General features: G+C 38.3%; 1 protein-coding gene across 8 annotated transcripts in view; it reads left to right on the forward strand.

Moving 5' to 3' along the window:
- APC (APC regulator of Wnt signaling pathway) overlaps positions 1–20,067 on the forward strand; it is a 146,835-nt gene that overhangs the window by 97,202 nt on the left and 29,566 nt on the right. For all 8 annotated transcript variants that reach the window (XM_037032170.1, XM_037032175.1, XM_037032176.1 and 5 more), the window contains exon 8: positions 3,520–3,624. In XM_037032170.1, coding sequence (XP_036888065.1) covers positions 3,520–3,624 — 105 coding nt within the window. The remainder of the gene's footprint in view (positions 1–3,519; positions 3,625–20,067) is intronic.

A 20,067-nucleotide genomic window follows, 5' to 3' on the forward strand; every position in this document is an offset into this window, starting at 1 on the left:
CCTCTAAAAATAAATAAATAAATTTATTTTTTTTTAAAAGAAAGAAATGAGGGAACTAGGCAGGATTGTTTTTCATAGGAATCAGAAAAGCCTCTTTGCCTTCAGTGTTCACACTAGTTTGGGACAGTGATCAGAGACTGCAAGCAGGACAGTAGCCTTGGATCAGTGACAGAACAAAGGGAAGTAAATGAGGGAGGAGGAAAGAAAATTAAGGTAGTGAGTGTTAAATATTTATTATTTTGAGCTCTGGAATCAGGCTACCTAGTTGTGATCCCAGCTCTGGCTGTCATTTACTAGATATGTGACCTAAGGCCAAATGTATATCTTCTGTGTGTCTCAGTTGCTTAACCTGTAAAATGGGGATAATAATTGAACCTGCAAAATAAAGTTGATATGAGGATTAAATAAATTAATCAATGACAGGTAATAAATGCATAGTAAACACATGTTTGTCATCATCACCATCACAAATAGTCCTGCATGCATACTCTCTTTCCCTGGCTCTCCCCTTCACCCTCTATTGGAAATAAGTATTTCAACCCTTCTCTCTCTCTCTCCCTCTAATAACTCCACCTCCTTCTTCACAGAGTCAACAGTAGCTATCATAAGAACTACCTCTCTTACCAGGAACATTTTGTCTTCTTTCCTGCACTTTGGATTCTCAGCTCCTGCCTTCTCAGGAACTTTTTACTCATCTCCTATTCTTTTAAATATTACACTTACCTTCTTCCTCTTCTGTGGAACCCTTCCACTGGCATTTAAACAGGCTCAAATCTTATGTTTAAAAATATAAAATGAAACTTCCTCAATCCCACTTCTCCCTGAAGCTGCCTTTCTTCATCTATCTCCGTTCCCACCCTCATTGTCTTTTCCCCATCCCCACCCCGAAGGTGTTTCTAGACTCCCAGTCTGCATTTCCTCACCACCATTCACATTAAGGCAAGCCCATCTAATTTCTGCCCCCATAGTTCCACTCCATAGTCCCACTGACACGGACCGTTAGTGATTTCCATATTGTTAACTAAATTGACATTTTCAGTCTTCATCTTGACACTTTTCACATTACTGAATACTTCCATGAAAATATGGAAGTTGTTTGAAATATTCTTCTCTTGGCATCTATGGCAATACTTTTTTTTGCTTTCTTCAACATCTCTTTGTCCTTTAAAGGCTCATGTTCCTTTATGTAGGCATTAATTACAGGCATCCCTTAAGGCTTATTTCTCTCTTCTGTGTATTGTCACTCCCTAACACCATCTCTTTTGTGCTTAGGGCTTCAAGTACCACCCATTGGCTCTCAGATTCATTTCTCCAACCCTGAACTCCAAACTTCCAAATCCACATTCCTACTCTGCATCTCCACTTACATGTCTCAAAGGAACTTTAAATCCAACATATCTAAAGCATAATAAATGATTTTTTCCTGCACTCTTCTTACCACTTCACCTCTTTCGGAAACTCTTATTCCCCGAAGTTATTATCTGTCTTTGTGATTGACACCATCATTATTCAATTATGTGAGCTAAGGAACAGGGGTAATTCTTGACACCGGACCTATTCCTCCACTCACCACACCCAGTCTGTCCCCAAGTCCTTCAGATTGCCTGTCTCCACCCCTTTTGTCTCCGTCACTGCTTCCCTAAAGCGATACTGCACAGTATCGTCATCTCACACTTACATTAGCCTCCCAGCTGATTCCTCTTTCCTAGTCACGTAGACTATTTACAGATTGACTTTTAAAAAATCTATTTACATGCATCTTATCTCATTAACATACTATTATGTGGGGGTAAGAGTGCTATCTGAAAATTACACTTAAATTCAAAATTAGTAAGATTATTTTATTATCTTTTTGTTCTGCTTTCTGCACTATAATCCTCTGGTATATTAGGACAAGCCATGCTTCCTTCCACCTCAGGTCCTTTACATATCTTTTTTTAAAAGATTTTATTTATTTACTTTTAGAGAGAGTGGAAGGGAGGGAGAAAGAGAGGGAAACATCAAAGTATGGTTGCTTTTCATGCGCCCCCTGCTAGGGACCTGACCCACAGCCCTTTGGTTTGCAGGCCAGCACTCAGCACACTGAGCCACCACCATCCAGTGCTGCATGTGATCTTGGGTTTACCTAAAACCTTCATCCTCTACCCCTGTTCCTTTTCCTAAAACTCCTATTTATTCTTATTCTTCAGCTCTCTGTTCAAATAACACTTCCCAAGAGAGCTGTTCCCGAACTCCCAGACCATGACTCCTTCTGTTACATGTTCTTATAGCACCTTGTACTCTTCTTTCAGAGCAGTTGTCTGAGTTTGAACTTTATTGTTATTTTTCTTGTTATTTGATAGTGCCCCTGACTGTAAGCTCCAAAACTACATAGAACAATGTCTGGTTTTGCTGGGACTGTATTTGTTAGCACATAATGCAAGTAACTAACATAGCAGATGCTTAGTGATTACTTTTACATTGACATCTTCAATTATGTTAGTGTCAAATCTTTGTGGTTTTCATGGGTTTTGATTTATTTTGTTTCTAGATTGACTTTGTATGTGTCTACTTTTGTTGATTTTGTAAAATTTTATAGTGTGATTTTCAGATGGTACTATTTTTTTCTTATATTTCTGAATTTTTGGCGTTCCATTATGGCCAACATATAACTATACTAGTTTATTGATGGAAATGTTGCATGAAAATTAATTTTTAAGTCACATTTTAAGTGGTCTGGGAAAGCTTGATATTTAAAGAAGTTTGAGTGGAAGCCATTTTATAAGATAATTATCCACTATTATGTCACATTTTTTAAGGCAAATTTTATTTTAGAGTGTCATTTTCCTAGAGCAATCACACTAGTAATTGTTTCTATAAAAGATAGTGGGAAAATTATTATCTTTGATTCTGCAGTATTATTTTTACAAAGTGACTGCTTTCTACTAGATGTAATCTATCTTGAAATGACTGCTTTTACTGGATATAATCTGTCATTTTCATTTCATGTAACAGATGGTGGTTATAGTAGAAGAGGTTTTTAGTTTTATTTATATCAGAATCTAAGAGCTTATATATTTGTTTCATATGATTTTTATTAGCAAGTGTATATATACTCTAGGTATAAGTATACTTACACAGAAGGTATTTGTAAGCTTAGGTAGTAGTTTAACTGTTATATTTGCAGTTCCATTAAATGCCAGAATCACGTGACCTTGCAGAAAAGACAGTTATTTGTTGTAGTTGGGTTATATTCCTGATAGTGATGTGAGCACAGCTGGTGGAGGATGGTGTTTCTGTGCGTCTCAGAAAATCCTTTGTCTTGTGCAGCCCTAATGCTCCAGGGGCACACTGCACTTTCCTCTTACCGAGATAGTCAGCTACTGACCGTGCTGGAGAAGTCTGAAGTGCAGTTCCATGCCTTTGTAAACCTGTATAATCCATGCATTCAGAGCTTTAAAACAAGAGAGCAAAGAAAGCTGTGAGCTATAAAAGCATGCACCGTTTTTGTGTGTAATGATGTCAACTCCATATTAACAGAGGTCATCTCAGCACAAGCACGAAGCCGGCTCACGTGAAGCTGAGCAGCAGAATGAGGGCCAAGGAGTGGCAGAAACCAACATGGCAACTTCTGGTAGTGGTCAGGTAAATAAATTATTTTATCGTTTTTTAAATTTAACTATTTAAATATTTTAAAACAAATATGAAGTGAGATGATCCTCAGAATGATCTGTAAATCTTGCTTGTTTCCTAACTCCTGAATGGGTATCTTCAGAAGAATTCAGTACCAAAAGCTATAGGAATTTTTCTTCATTATATCTAACAATAACATTTTCAAGTTTCTAAGTATATTCCATAGTCTAAATTATGTGTTTCTGTTTTAGTCTAAAATGTTTGATGTGAGTAGAATTTTTGAAAAATAAATACTAAGCTGCATTTTGATTATATGTGTGATTTGACCTAGTTATTACTGCTTGCATTGAGTAGTAGATTTGCTCTTTCTCTAAGGCGTTCTTTACAAAGACATTTTTATGGGTTTTTTTTTAAAGCTACTAAGAACTTTATTACAGTTCTTGCTTTCTCTTGTACTTCAAGATTACATAAATCTATAAATCCAAGTCTTATCTTTGAAAAGATGATTCTACTGCTTATTAAAAGTAAAGAGTCATAGCCTAGCCATGTTTAACTATTAACACATCATTTTTAGCAACATTATGAAAGTTAGCTTGATTTTTTAAAATATAAAGCTATTATTGTGCTACCATCAATTTGCTATTGGTTTTATTGGATGCATCCTAATATGACAGAATTTTTCTTTGATATGCTCTGTATTTTTTCAATAAATATTTTTTATTGAAAAATAAAATAACATTTTATGCTTTACACGAACAATTTTTTAAAAATAGAATTTCATTAAGTTGGTTGTAAGGTAATTTTCCTATTGTTGATATAAACTATTTCTTTAGTGTTATAGGTTACTTTTGATATTATGTATTAAAATAATGCTTCTGTTCATTAAAATTTAAAGCTTAAAACATCTCATACTTAAGTATTTAAATTTCTTTTACTAAGTTAAAATAAAGAAATACTTCATTTTAGTACTACTAACTAGCATTGCAGGGGGAAAAACTTGTAAGTTATAGGTGGTAAATTAGTGCAAAAGAAATTATATTTAAATAGCACTTTTGAGTTATTTCTTTGTTGTTTGGGGAATTATTTGGGAAGCTTATGTGTTTCTACACATGTGCTAGAAGAAGGGAAGTTCCTTCTTGGCAGAAAATAATTCTCTGCTTAGTATTAGACTTAACCATTAGTGCTTTGGGCCATATTGCAATTATTATATAAAGCTTATCTATCCAGTAATCTGAATAGCCATTTAAAAGTAATTGAACCCCTTACCACACTTCTTTCATCAGAATTAATCCTATATTGATTAGATTTCATGTTAAAAATGAAAACTACTAAAAATATTAAAAGATTAGAAGAAAATATGGGTAGAATTTTTATAATCATGAGGTAGGTGGGAAACTATAAAAACAGGATCAATAGGTTTCACATAAAAATGTAAAACTTTAGTGTGCCATAAAATCATAGCAAGGTTACACAACAAACAAAAACTAAGATCATAGCCCTGGCCGGGTAGGTCAGTTGGTTAGAGCGTTGACCCCATACGCCAAGGTTGAGGGTTCAGTTTCTCATCAGGGCACATACAGGAAGCAACCAATGGATGCATAAATAAATAGAACAAAAAACCACTGTGTGTCTCTCTCTACCCCCTCCCATTCCTCCCACCCTCCCTCCCTTCTTTTTCCTCTCTAAAAATGATAAATTTAAAAAATATTAAAAAAGCAAGATATGTTATTTGTCAATGGTTATAACACTGAAAAGTTAAAATTCAAAATACATAAAGAGGAGAAGGGTATAAGGGGACTAAATGGTAATGGAAAAAATACAATAAAGATTAAATAAAAATAAATTAACTACTTAAAGGCTGTTAAAATGTTATTAACAACTGAACCTAAAACAACAAAAACAAAAAATGAACTAAGCAAACAATTAGAACAGGGACAGAATCACAGAAATGGAGATCACGTGGAGAGTTATCAGTGGAGAAGTGGGAAGGGGAAAGAGGGGGGAAAGGAACAGGGAATAAGTGGCATAAATGGTTAGAAAATAGGTAGGTAGAAAATAGATGGGGGGAGGTTAAGAATAGTATAGGAAATGTAGACACCAAAGAACTTATATGCATAACCCATGGACATGACTAAGGTGGGGGAATGTGGGTGGTAGGGGGTGTGCCAGGTGGAGGGGAATAAAGGGGAGAAAAGGGACAACTATAGTAGCATAATCAATAAAATATATTTTAAAATGTTAAAAAAATATTAAAATGACAAATTACACCTGTTTATATTGAGATCTAATTTTTGTTTTAGTCTTCAGCTTTCCCTTTCCCGATACATTCTTTATATTGGAATCAGGCTGATCCTTCTAAAACACAAACCTGATCATATCACTTATTTGTTTAAACAATTCCATGGCTACGCACTGCCCATAGAATAGAATCTAGGTTTTTTATGTTACCTGCTCTTCCAGCAGTATCTCTGTTTGCCCCGTTTCTCTCCCCTCCTTCAGTTCAACTTTTTCAGATCCTTGACTATAGTACGTCCCTGCCTTCCACATGATGTTCTTTCTCTGTGCCTGGAACTCTCTTTTACTCCCATTCACTTGTATGTTTAACTCATGGTCTTACTCATCCTTCCCCTCAGTTTTAAATGGTGCTTCTTTCAGGATGTTTTCCTTGTTCACACCTCCCTGGAATAGGTAAAGTGCTCTCAAGTGCTCTCTTCTGTTGTTCTCACAGCATGGAGCACAGTTTGTTGGTTTAATCATCTCTCTGCCTCTTAAGTTCTTTAGGCAGGACTGTATTGACATTGCTCACCATTGTACGGCAGACAGCTGTGTTTAATAGATGCTTGTTGGATATTAGTAAATGTTACTAATTTGGAAAAATAATTACAATATTTTTTGCTTTTAAGAAGGCAAGTATTGTATGACCTCTCATTATATATATGTATGTATACAAGTGATACATGTACAGAGAAATGTCTGGAAAATGTTCTTTAGAATATTACCAGTGTTATCTCTACATATTGGGATTTCCATGGGTTTTACTTTCTTGTTTACACCTTTATGTATTTGGGGTTTTGTTATAGCATAAGATCTACTAAAAATATCAAATCAGCCTTGTCCAGGTGGCTCAGTTAGTGGGAGCATCGTTCCACATACCAGTAGGTTGTGGGTTTGATTCTAGTCAGGGCACATAGCTAGGCTATGGGTTCCATCCCTGGTCCATCATCAACCAATTGATGTTTCTTTCTCATATTGATGTTTCTTCCCACCCCCCAAAATCAGAAAACATATCTTCGGCTGAGGATTAAAAATATATAGTAAATCAGGAGTACATTTTCATTCTTCAAATGATGAATTCTGATAGTGCAGTAGATTCAGTAGTAAACATGACAAGTGTGTTTGGCAATGTCAGCCATAGGTTTTCCTTCCAAATCAATTAATGTAATACACCACATAAACAAAATGAATAAAAATCTATGGTCATCAACGAGTGCAGAAAAAGCATTTAACAAAACCCAGCTTTCACTTATGATAAAAACTCTCAGCAAGTGAGAATAGAGGAAATATACCTCAACATAATAAAGGCCATATATAACAAGCTCCTACTCAACATCATACTCAGTTGGGGAAAACTAAAAGTATTGCCCTTAAGATCAGGAACAAGCCCTGACTAATATGGATCAGTGGATTGAGCACTGACTTGCAAACCAAAGGTTCACCAATTGAATTCCCAGTCAGGGCACAAGCCTGGGTTGCAGGGCAGATCCCTAGTTACAGGCATTTGGGAAGTAACCCATCAGTATATCTCCTGTGCATTGATGTTTCTCTCCCTCTCTTTCTCCTTTCCCCTCTTTAAAAATCAATAAATAAAATATTTTAATAATTTTTTTAAAAGATCAGGAGCAAGATTGGATGTCCACTTTCACCACACTTACTCAACATAGCACTGGAAGTCCTAGCCACAGCAATCAGATAAGAAGAAGAAATAAAAGGTATCCAAATTGGAAAGAGAAAATAAAACTGTCCTTATTTCCAGATGACACAATACTATATATTGAGAACCCTAGAGATTATACCTAAAGACTACCAGAACTGATAAATGAATTCATTAAAGTAGTAGGTTACAATTAAATATTCAGAAATCAGTTGTGTTTTTATACACCAAAAATCAACCATCAGAAAGATAAATTAAGAAAACGACCACATTTACCATTACATCAAAAAATAAAAATAAAATATCTATGAATAAATTTAATCAAGAAGGTAAAAGACATGCACTTGGAAAATTATAAAATATTAAAGATATGGAAGTATATACTGTGTTCGTGGATAGGAAGAATTAATGTTGTTAAAATGTCCACACCAACCAAAGCAATCTATAGATTCAAACCAATTCCTATCAAAATACCACTGGCATTTTTCCAGAACAAGCAATCCAAAGCCAGAACAAATAATCCAAAAATTTATATAGGATCACAAAAGACTCTCAATAGCCTCAACAATATTAAAAAAGGAGAACAAAGTTGAGGGTATCTTGCTACGTGATACCAAACTGTGCCAGTAGGGTGCTGGCACAAAAGCACACATAGATCAATGGGACAGAATAGAGAGCCCAGAACTAAACCCACGCCTATATGGTCAGCTAATATTTGGCAGTGGAGTCAAGAACATACAATGGGGTAAAGACAATTTATTTAATAAATGGGAAACATACATGCCAAAAAATGAAATTAGATCATCATTTTACACTCTACACAAGAATAAACTCAAAATGGATTAAACACTTACATGGAAGACTCAAAATACACAAAAATCCTTGAAGAAAACATGGCAAGTAAAATCTGACATTTCTCTTAGCAGTATTTTTTTTGATACAGTTCCTCAGGCAAGGAAAACAAAAGAAGGTATGAACAAATGGAGCTACATCAAACTAAAAAGTTTTGGTATAGCAAAGGTAACAATCAACAAAATGAAAAGATAACCTACTGGGTGGGAGAAGATATTTGCCAGTGATATATTCAATAAGAAGTTAATCTCCAAAATTTAAAAATCTCATACTCAACCCCCCAAAATAATCCAATTAAAAGATGGGCAGCCCTGGCTGGTGTGGCTCAGTGGATTGAGTGCCAGCCCATGTACCAAAGGGTTTAATTAAACCACAGTTTAATTCCTAGTCAGGGCACATGCCTGGATTGCAGGCCAGGTTCCCAGTGGGGGCAAGCAAGAGGCAACCACACATTGATATTTCTCTCCCTCTCTTTTTCCTTCTTTTCCCCTCTCTCTAAAAATAAATAAATACTATCTTAAAAAAAGTATTTTTAAAAAGATAGGCAGAGGACCTAAATAAACAGTCCTCCAAAAAGGACCTGCAGATGACCAACAGACATGAAAAATAAGGTCAGCATCACTCATCATCTGAGAAATGCAAATTTAAAACATAATGAGATATCACCTCACACATGGTAGAATGGCTGTCATCAATAAATCAACAAACAAGTGGCTGGTGAGGATATGGAGAAAGGGGAACCCTCTTCACTGTCGGTGGGAATGCGGATCGATGCACACACTGTAGAATATAGTGTGATGGTTCCTCAATAAATCAGAAGTGGAACTGCATTGATCCCCAGATTCCACTTCTGGGTCTATATCTGAAAAAACCCAAAACACTAATTTGAAAGGATATCTATACTCCTATATTCATTGCAGTGTTATCCACGAAAACAACCCAAATGCCCATCAACAGATGAGTGGTTTAAAAAAAACCCCAAAACTGGTACATATATATGCACGCAATAAATATTACTCGGCAATAAAAGTAATGAAATCTTAATATTTGCGACAGCATGGGTGGATCTAGAGGATGTTATGCCAAGTGATATATATCAGATAGAGAAAGACAGATACCACATGTTTTCATTTATATGTAGAATCTAAAGAACAAAATTAAGGGCCCTGACCTGCATGACTCAGTTGGTCAAACATCGTCTCTCAAAGCAAAAGGCCAATGCTTTGAAGAATTAAATAAATAAATAAATAAATAATATTTTTTAAAATTAAAAAGGTCGACGCTTTGATTCCTGGTCAGGGCACAGGCCTGAGTTGCAGGCCCTGTCTCTGGTTGGAATGGGTATAAGATGCAACCAATTGATGTTTCTCTCACACATCAATGTTTCTCTCCCTCTCTTTCTTACTCCTTTCCCTCTAAAAATAAATTTAAAAAAATATTTTTTAAAGAACAAAATAAAGGAACAAACAAAATAGAAACAGACTCATGGACCGAGAGTTGCCAGAGAAGAGGGGTATTTGAGGACTGGGTAAAAAAGATGAAGGGATTGAGAAGTACAGATTGGGAGTTACAAAATAGTCACAGGATGTAGAGTACAGCATAGGGAATATAGTCTTGCAATACCTATGTATGGTGCATGGTGGGTACCTGAAGTATCAGGGCAGTCATTTTCTAACAACTGTGAGGTACACCTGAAACTAATACAAAATAATATTGGGTGTAAACTGTTATTGAAAAATACGGTTTTTTAAAAAGTACCGATAACTTTAAAAATAGTGAAAAAAATTAAAAAGTTAAGTAAAACAATGCTACATCTACTTCCAGATTCTAATGTAGATGAATGATACTAATCTGTGGAACTGTGATTCAGTTATACCAAGATTCCTTTAACATATCTTAATGGGATCTGCACAATGACACCTTCTTGGGGTTTGTTTGTTTTGTTTTATTATTTGCTCCAGAGACAAAAAACCATAAGTACTAATTAAAAATGAAAATCGATCTCTTGGACTTTCTCAAGATCACAGTAGCAGGATCCGCTAAAACTTCTGTCCTGGTGCACCTTTCTCTGTCACCATGTGGAAGTCCATTGTACCCCCTCTTTCACTTGGTTTCCTGTTTGCCTTCACTCTGCCAGAATGATCTTTACAGAGAGTGAATCACCCTTTCTGCAGAACTTTTTATTGGCTTCTTTTGATTCTTAGAATAAGATGACCCTTTATTACGGCCTGTATAATCTGGCTCCTACCCAACTTGTTGGTTTTATGTCACACTTTGCTCTCATCACTTTAGCCACACTGACCTTTCAGTATCTCAGTCACTGGGCTTCCTCATCTGCGGCCTGTACACAGTCTATTTCTGCTCTTTTCATCCTACTTCATTCAAATAAAATTAGTTCATGGTGAGTTTAAGCATGACTTCCTCAAGAGGTTCAAGTAGTTCAAATCCCATTGTTACAGGTTGTCCTAGCGTGTTTCTCTTTTTTGAAGACTACCACATTTGCACTTTTACATTTATTTGTATAATTCTTTAATTAATATCTATTTCTCTTACTGGACTGTAAGCTCAGAAGGGCAATGATTCAGTCTATTTTTGTCAATTTTCATGCTCCCACAGTCCCTGATAAAGAGTAGATAACCATAAGTATGTGTTGTTTGGAAGGACTGACATCCCTCCTAGAAATAGAATTTCTTGATCTATAATTAGTCTCCTTGAAAGTTAAATGGAAAGAGAAAACTAGAAGTAAACTGTACAAGTCAGATCCCTGATTACTTAGTAGATAATTTTGTGTGCAGTTCATTTGTGAATTGGTTCTCAGCTTTTCTCTTTCAAGCTTCAAATGAGATCTCTAGTGACAGCTAGAGACAGCTAGTAAGTAAGTGACAGCTAGTAAGTAGTGATGAATTTCAACCAAGAGTGGGGAAAGATGAAATTGGTGTGACATTCTTTTCTGCTGCTAATAAATGTTTTAAATTTTTTAGTGCGAAAAACCTCAAACACATACAGAGTCAGACAGAATGATCTAGTAATCCACATGTACCTCATCCACTTTTCCCTTTCATTTTATTTTTTGAAGAAGATCCCAGGCATCATTATTTTTTCCCTGGATATTTTACTGTGTATTTCCAAAAGATAAGAGCACTTTTTTTTTAAGATTTTATTTATTTATTTACCTTTAGAGGGGAAGGAGAGAGGGAGGGAAACATCAATGTACGGTTGCCTTTTGTGAGTCCCCTGCTGGGAGTTGGCCTGCAGGGAACTGGACTACAACCCAGGCATGTGCCCTGACTGGGAATCGAACCGCGATCCTCTGGTTCGCAGGCCCACGCTCAATCCACTGAGCTACACCAGCCAGGGCTGAGAGCACTTTTAAGATAACTAACTATAGGGGGCCATCATTACAGTACCAAAGAAACTAACAGTAACTTTTTTTTTTTTTTAAAGATTTTATTTATTTATCTTTAGAGGGGAAGGGAAGGAGAGAGGGAGAGAAACATCAATGTATGGTTGCCTTTCGTGCGTCCCCTGCTGAGAGTTGGCCTGCAGAGAACCAGCCTGCAACCCAGGCATGTGCCCTGACTGGGAATAGAACCGCGATCGTCTGAGTCGCAGGCCCACGCTCAATCCACTGAGCTACACCAGCCAGGGCTAACAGTAACTTTTTAATAGCATCAAATATCCAGTCAGTTTTCAAATCTGCAGTTCATTCATAGATGTCTTGATTTTTCACAATTTATTTGACTCAGGGTCAGATAAGATTCATGAACTGAGGTTGGTTAACATAGCTCTGAAGTCTCTTACTATGGATTTCTTCTTTATCTCTTTCGTTTTCTATTTATTTGTTGAAGAACCAAAGTTGTTTGTCTTACAGAGTTTTTTGTAGTCTGGATTTTGGAGTAATGTCTCCATGGCGTAGTTTGACATGTTTCTCCATCCTCTGTATTTCCTGTACATTGGTAGTTGGATGTAGAACTGTTGTCAGAGTTGGGTTCAATCCTCTCTGTGGATGCAGGAGCAAGACTCCATAGGTAGCAGTGTGTGGTTTTTCCGTCAGGAGCATGGTAATGTCTGGTTTTCTCTCTGTTTCCATATTAAGAGCCATGGTACTCAATGCCTAGCTCCATTAGTTCATTAGGAGTTACAAAATTAGCTGGAACACTTCTATTAAGGGAAAATTCTCCTTATCTACTGTTTGATTACTCCCAAGTACAGTCTGTGCAAAAATAATAATAATAAAATGGGAAATTCTTGCTTCTTTCCTTTCTTACATCACGTTTCACAATGAGTTGGAGATGCTACCTTATAGTAGAACCCTTTCCAAACTGAGCAAGCAGGAGGGTATGAGAGGTTCTGGCCCAGCAGGTATAATAGAAATTGTATACCAACTCTGTTAAGTGTAACTGTCAGGCACAGTGACAGGTCATCTCCTTCTAGGCCCCCTCAGCAAACATTTGAAGGCCTACACTGGCAATGGATAACTTGGGATAAATGAGGGGAAAGTAGAAAATAAAGAGATACTTGACTCTAATATGTAGTAAAAAGGAATTGTACTTTCTTGAAGGATAAGTACTCATACTTTCATGTTATTTCCACCTCTCTGCTCCTCAGCCCATTTTTCACTCTACTGTTAACCTCTTCCCCTACTATTACCTTTTCCCCTGAAAGGTAATATAAAACTCATCAATGTTTAACATATGTTTATTAGGCATGTGCATTATGCCAAGACTATTCTCAGCCGTAGGATATGGTAGTGAGCTGGTAGTGAGCTGGTAGTGAGATGCCACCTTGTCCACAAAAAGTTTTTGGACTAGAAGTAGGATGTGAGTGGTTTCCACAAAGTGTGTAAGTCCTGTGAGAGGGCGAGTACGTAATGCTATAGGAACACAGAGAGGAGGAGTGTTTAACCTCGTTTTAGGGTAAGGTTGGTTGGCCCTGAAGAAAATTATAAATTAATTTATTATGACTCCTCAAAAACATTTGGGTAAATTAGATACAGTAACCTAGTTGAACTATGGTGGTGGCTTGGGGGTCAGGAGGAACTGATACATTTGAGAGAGCACTTTACTCAACAAATAGATATCTGAGTATCTGAAAATATTTAGGAAACAGAATCCATAAGATTTATGTTAGATGTGAGGGTTGAGGGGGAAGAAGTCAAGAACAACTCCCAGGTTTCTGTCCCAGGCAGCTAGAAGGATGGTGATACAATTCATTGATACCACCAGATGAAGAGCGGGTTTGTGGCGGAAAATAATCTAGCTTTTTGTTAATGTGAAATTTTTTGAAAATGCTAAGTTTTAAAGTATTAAGACATTGGAGTAGAAATGTCGGGTAGGCTGTTTGGGTTTTGAATTGAGTGAAAGGGTGAATAATGTGATAATTACAGGTATGAAAGATTTTTTTATCTTTTGTGATTATAAAGTGAAAAGATGAAGACCTGAGCTAAAATCTAAAAGAAAGGGAATAATACTGTTCCAAAAAAGAGGAAATAGTTAACAGTACCTATAGTCAACCATAAGAACTAAGAAAATGTCCATTGTATTTTTTTTTAAAGAGGGAAGTGCAGTGCTGACCTTGACAAAAGGAATTTCATTGGCTTTCCTCCCTGCCCTATCACATTAGAGTGAGTTGGCTTTGAAACGAAAGGCTAAAAAGTACTGTAGAAGAAAGCAATTTTAGCCAACTCAGAAAGTCTGCATGTGAACTGCCTAAGAGAGAAATGGCTGTTAACTGATACAAAGTACATGTCTGAGAGAAAATTTGGAGACTGATTGTTTTTTCGGGTAGAAGAGATGAGATGTTTGGATGGGGGTGGAAAGGAGCCACCGCAGGGAAGGGGGCCAGAGCACGTGTGACGGCGCGGCCTTGCAGAGAAAGGCTGCCTCGGGTGCCAGGAAAGGCGAAGACAGAAAAGGCTATGCAGGCAGATAGTTTCATTGGTTTGGTAGCAGGAAGCTGAGAGAGGTTTTTTTTTTGAATGTCTTCTCTTTCTCTGTAAATTAGAAAATAAAATATTTGTGGGAAAGAAAGGAGAAGAGCCACAAGTTTTGTACGAAACTGGGCATGTCTAAAATAGCCACTATGAAGAAAGGTAGGAGAGCTAACTAAGGATGCAGAAGGATTGCAGGTGCAATACTAAGGGCCCAGGTGAGTTGGCGCCCATATAAAGCTGGTATGGGCAGCGTGCTGGAGAGTTGCATGATTTTTCTCACATGTTTGAATTTCTCAGATACTTCTCAGGAGTTCATATCAGGAGGCAGAGAGACAGTTGGATTCATCTACAGTTGCAGTGTTTCCCAGCAGGTGGGGCAAAACTATTGAAAACTAGCAAGAGAATTATGGAAGTCATAGACCACAAGAAATCCAGAGTAGAGTATCTAGAGTGATCCATGCGCTGGATATTCCAGTCATTTCAAAAAAGCTTTCTTGGGAAAGGTTAAAGGAGATTGATAGACACATAAGCTATCAGAGTTACAACAGGACACATAAATGCATTATTCAGACTTGATTCACTTTGGGGTGATGGAAAATGGTCCAGAATATGGCCATGATGTCAATGGCTAAAATGGAGTAGAAGGGAAACTGTCATGGAAGATGAGCTCATAGAACTAAGGGGCTTTGGTTTTGGATGGGTCGTGTGCTTGGATGTCAAAGTTACTCAGAATGATGGCAGTAATTGAAGTGAAAGGAACTCGGTGACCCTTGTACCAAAGTATTTACTGATTGAGGACAGTGATTGGGAGGTTGGTAGGTGACAGCACTGGGGAACGGGAAAGGTGGTTATAACACAAGAGTTGGGGCTGTTACAGGAAAGTAGGGGAATGATGGTTTCGAAGTGGTGAAGAGTGAGAGGGAACAAAGGCTTATGCTGCCTCCTGACTTAGGTTTGTGGGACATGGAAAGGGTGCTGTGAGAGGAAATGATGTCCCGTGAGAGCTAGGTTTCGGTGAAGGCCAAGAGTAAAAGGAGCTTTAAGTGAGTAGTTGAGGATTGAGTGAGTAGTGGTATTTATGAAGCATGGAACCTGGATTCCACAAGGAAAGTTAGATGGGAAAGAGAATGGTGAGAAATAGGGTCTCACACATTTTAGGGCTGAGAGTGGGGAATAATACAGAAAGAACCTATTGTCTTTGGACAGTGAGCAAGGCTGATTCAAGGAATGTGCATCATCACTGACTTCGGTAGGTCTTGTGGGGAGAGAATTAATCACACTCAAATTCCTTCAGAATCGAGTCATGAATTGGGCAGAAACACTTCTTAAGACGGTACCATTTCTTGTGGTAGAGAGAAAAATGTTGGCTGAAGTCTAGCCATAATAAAGGGGCCCAGGAGAGATACTCAAGGCCCAAGTTCTTGACTTACAGTGAGTGTGGGTATAGAAATGTTTTCTTGATGTTTCCTTATAATAAATGCAGCTGGATTTCTAGCTAAATATATTGGGAGGGCACAAATGTCCCCAAATCAGGGAACTATGTAGGAAGATACTAAGACTGAAACTGAAAGATTTGATGTCTACACTGAAGTGAATGTCAGAACATTTTATTGTGGAAACAGTTTTTCCCTTGTTTCTCTTTTGTTTCAAATAGTGTATTAGTTATCTGTTGCTGCTTAACCAATAGCAGCTTAAAACAACAAACTTTAGCGGCTTACACAAAAAATATTTGTTGTTTCTGTAGCCAAGTACCTCTAGTTGAGGGTCTCTCACAAGGATGCAGTCAGGTGTTGGCTGGGACTACAGTCATCTCAAGGCTTGACTAGAGGAAGATCTGCTTTGAAATACTCATATGGTTATTAGCAGGCCTCATGTCCTCAGTGGCTATTGACCAGAGATCAATTTCTTGTCACCTGGGTGTATCCTAAGAGCAGTTCACAACACAGTAGCTGGCTTCTCTCAGTAAGAACAAGAGAGGGTGCCCAAGATGGAAACCACAGTCCTTGTTACATTATCTAAGAAGTGACTTCTCATCCCCTGTGCTGCGTACTCTTCACTAGAATCCAGTTCATTAAATCCAGCCCACACTCAAAGGCAGGGAATGAATACAAGTCCACACAAGGGAATGAATACCAAGGGACAAGGATCATTAAGGGTTGTGTTAGACCCTACCTCCCACAAACAGTAAAAATAAAGATGGTGTGTTTACCTCAGGGTGAGTCGTTCCCCTTCTACTGTAAACCAAGAAAGGCCCCTTGCCTGAATTACTACAATAAAAAAGCCTTCTGACTATTTTCTTTATCCTGAGTCATGGTCTCTCAGATCCATCTCTTTATTGCATCCAGGATAAGCTCTTTATCTCCAAATTTCTTTCTCTCTGTCCCCCCTTGCTCCCTCTTCTCTCACCTCTTTTCCTTTCCTCACCCCCTCTCTCTCCTTCCCCCTTCTCCTCTGACATCTCTCCCCCTCCCCCTTGACCCCCACCACACACTCCAGCACACACACACACATTCCATGTTCTTTCTGCCTTTGCTTATGCTTCTGCTTCATCTGGGCTGCCCTATGGCTAATCCCCCTCCTTTTTGTTGGCTAAACTCCTTCTCATAGTTCAAGTACAAAATCAGATGCCACTTTTTTCTAGGAAGCCCTCCCAGTACTCCCAAAACAGTATACGAGTATGCCTTTCCTGTGTATTCACATAGCCACTATCAAAGCACTTACCACTAAGTATTTACATGTTGAACTCAAAACTGTGGGCAGTCAGAGTAAGACTGTCTTCACTTATATCTCTAAAGGCTAGCGCTATACCTAGGAAATAGAAGAAGCTCAGTAAATACTTGCTGTTTGGTTGCATATGAATTGAACAACCATTATAAAAGCACCCAGAAGCTGGTGGCAGTGGAAAGAGATTCAGGATGAGTCTTTCTCTGTTGCCCCTTCTCACTGCCCTGAGGAGTGCTAACTAGCTGCTTCAAACTGAGAAGTATCCCTGGAGGACTAATCAACATAAAGCATCCAGACCCACAAAATGAGTAGAAATTGGAAAACGTAGACACTCTGGGACTCTTTACTAGTATTCTTACTCCAACCCTAGAGTTCCCTATGCTAGAGAACATAAGTAGGTCTTCATGCTTTTATATGAAGAGACATAAAAAACACCTCTGAAGTTGACACTTCTTTTGTTTTTAGATTTTAATTTAGAGTGAGGGGAAGGGAGGAAGAAAGAGAGGGAGAGAAACCAATGTGGAAAGAAGATTAACTGCCTCATACTACTTCAACCAGGGACCTGGTCCAAAACCCAGACGTGTGCCCTGACCAGGAATCGAATCCATGACCTTTTGGTTTTCAGTACAACACTCAACCCACTGAGCCACACCAGTCAGGGCTCAAGTTTGCACTTTAAAAATCAACTTCATTGAGGAAAGATTAATATATAATAAAATATACCTATTTTAAATGTACAATTAAATGAATTTTACATTTACAATTTTTTTAAATTTACAATTAAATTTAAAATGTAATTTTCTCTATTAAAAATGTTACTGTGAATGATGGTCTTAAATGATGGTAGACTAGTCAGAAAACACTAACTTTGGCCTGTAATATGACCTCTATGGAAGTTCTAAGCGGTACTTTTAAAAATGAGCTTTATGTGATTACCTATTTAAGGACTTTTTATAACAATTCAGAAATCTCTATATGAGTATTTAATTGTTGCACACTGTTAGAATGCTGACTAATCACTTAGGGTTGTTGGTTAACAATTTTCTGTGTTGTCTACCAGTGGAAGTTAGCAGGTAAACAGTAAAGTTTGCTAGCCCACAGGGAAGTTTTTAAATTTTTTTTATATATTCTATTGATTATGCTATTACAGTTGTCCCATTTCCCTCCTTCATTCTCCTCCATCCTGCACACCCCCTCCCACCAACATTCCTCCCCTTTAGTTCATGTCCATGTGTCATAAGTTCTTTAGCTTCTACATTTCCCATTCTGTTCTTGCCCTCCCCCTGTCTATTCTCTACCTACCATCTATGCTACTTATTCTCTGTAACTTTTCCCCCTCTCTCCTCCTCCCACTCCCCTGTTGCTAACCCTCCATGTGATCTCCATTTCTGTGGTTCTGTTCCTGTTCTACTTGTTTGCTTAGTTTGCTTTTGTTTTAGGTGTGGTTGTTAATAGCTGTGAGTTTGCTGTCTTTTTACTGTTCATATTTTTTATCTTCTTTTTCTTAGATAAGTCCCTTTAACATTTCATACAATACAGGCTTGGTGATGATGAACTTCTTTAATTTGACCTTATCTGAGAAGCTCTTTATCTGCCCTTCCATTCTAAATGAAAGCTTTGCTGGATAGAGGCTGGATAGAGGAAGCAATATTGGATGTAGATCCTTGCCTTTCATGACTTGGTTCAGAGTCCAGTGCTCAATCCACTGAGCCACACCAGCCAGGGCACCTTTCATGACTTGGAATACTTCTTTCCAGCCCCTTCTTGCCTGTAAGGTCTCCTTTGAGAAATCAGCTGACAGTCTGATGGGAACTCCTTTGTAGGTGACTTTCCACTTATCTCTTGCTGCTTCTAAAATTCTCTCCTTCATTTTAATCTTGGGTAATGTAATTATGATGTGCCTTGGTGTGTTCCTCCTTGGATCCAACTTCTTTGGGACTCTCTGAGCTTCCTGGATTTCCTGGTAGTCTGTTTCCTTTGCCAGATTGGGGAAGTTCTCCTTTATTATTTGTTCAAATAAGTTTTCCATTTGTTGCTGTTCCTCTTTCCCTTCTAGTACCTCTATAATTCAGATGTTGGAATGTTTAAAGATGTCCTGGAAGTTCCTAAGCCTCTCATTTTTTTGAATTCTTGTTTCTTCCTTTTTTTCTGTTTGGTTGTTTCTTCCTTCTGGTCCACTCCCTTGATTTGAGTCCCAGTTTTCTTCCCATAACTATTGCTTTCCTGTGCATTTTCCTTTATTTCACTTAGTGTAGCCTTCATTTTTTCATCTAATTTGTGAACAAAATCAACCATTTCTGTGAACATCCTGATCACCAGTGCTTTCAACTGTGCGTCTGATAGGTTGGCTATCTCTTGGTCGGTTAGATGTATTGGCTCTGGGGCTTTGATAAGTTCTGTTTGAGCCATTTTTGGGGGGGGGGGCGGTCTGGTCACGCCTGTTAATGTAGTGAGAGGCTGAGCCTTAGCTGTTCACCAGGCGGGACAACCCAGTCACTGGGTTGTGATGCTGTATGTGGGGGAGGGGTCAGAGAGGGAACAGTGGCACTTGCTCTGCTCTCTCTTGGATTTCAGTCCCTTCTGCCTCTTCCCACAAGCAGATTGGGCCCTTCTGGTGCTGGTTCCCCTGTGGGTGGGCTTGTGTACATTCTAGGACTCTATGGGTCTATGGGTCTCTCCAGTGAACTCTCTTACGAGGCTGGGAGTCTCTCAACCCCCACAAGTGTTTTCAATTGGTACTTTTACGCTTTATTTCCCAACACTGGGTCCCTGGATTGCATGGTCTGTCTCACTGCTCATTTTCACCTGGTTTATCTTTTGTGCGTGAATGTGTGTCCGGGGTCTGACAGCTGCCCTGCACACCTTGCTGGGTTGGGTCTGTTCATTTCCTCCTCGCTCCCAGGGTCCACCAGCCACCACCTGTGCGCCTGGGTCTGCCAGCCACTGCTTTTTTCTGCTGTGACCCCTTTCCGCCAGCTGCCAACTCTGCCCCTCTTACCAATCTGGATGAATGGTT

This window comes from Sturnira hondurensis, unplaced genomic scaffold (assembly GCF_014824575.4).
Source record: "Sturnira hondurensis isolate 20B ecotype Veracruz unplaced genomic scaffold, ASM1482457v3 Scaffold0021354, whole genome shotgun sequence".
NCBI classification, from domain to species: domain Eukaryota; kingdom Metazoa; phylum Chordata; class Mammalia; order Chiroptera; family Phyllostomidae; genus Sturnira; species Sturnira hondurensis.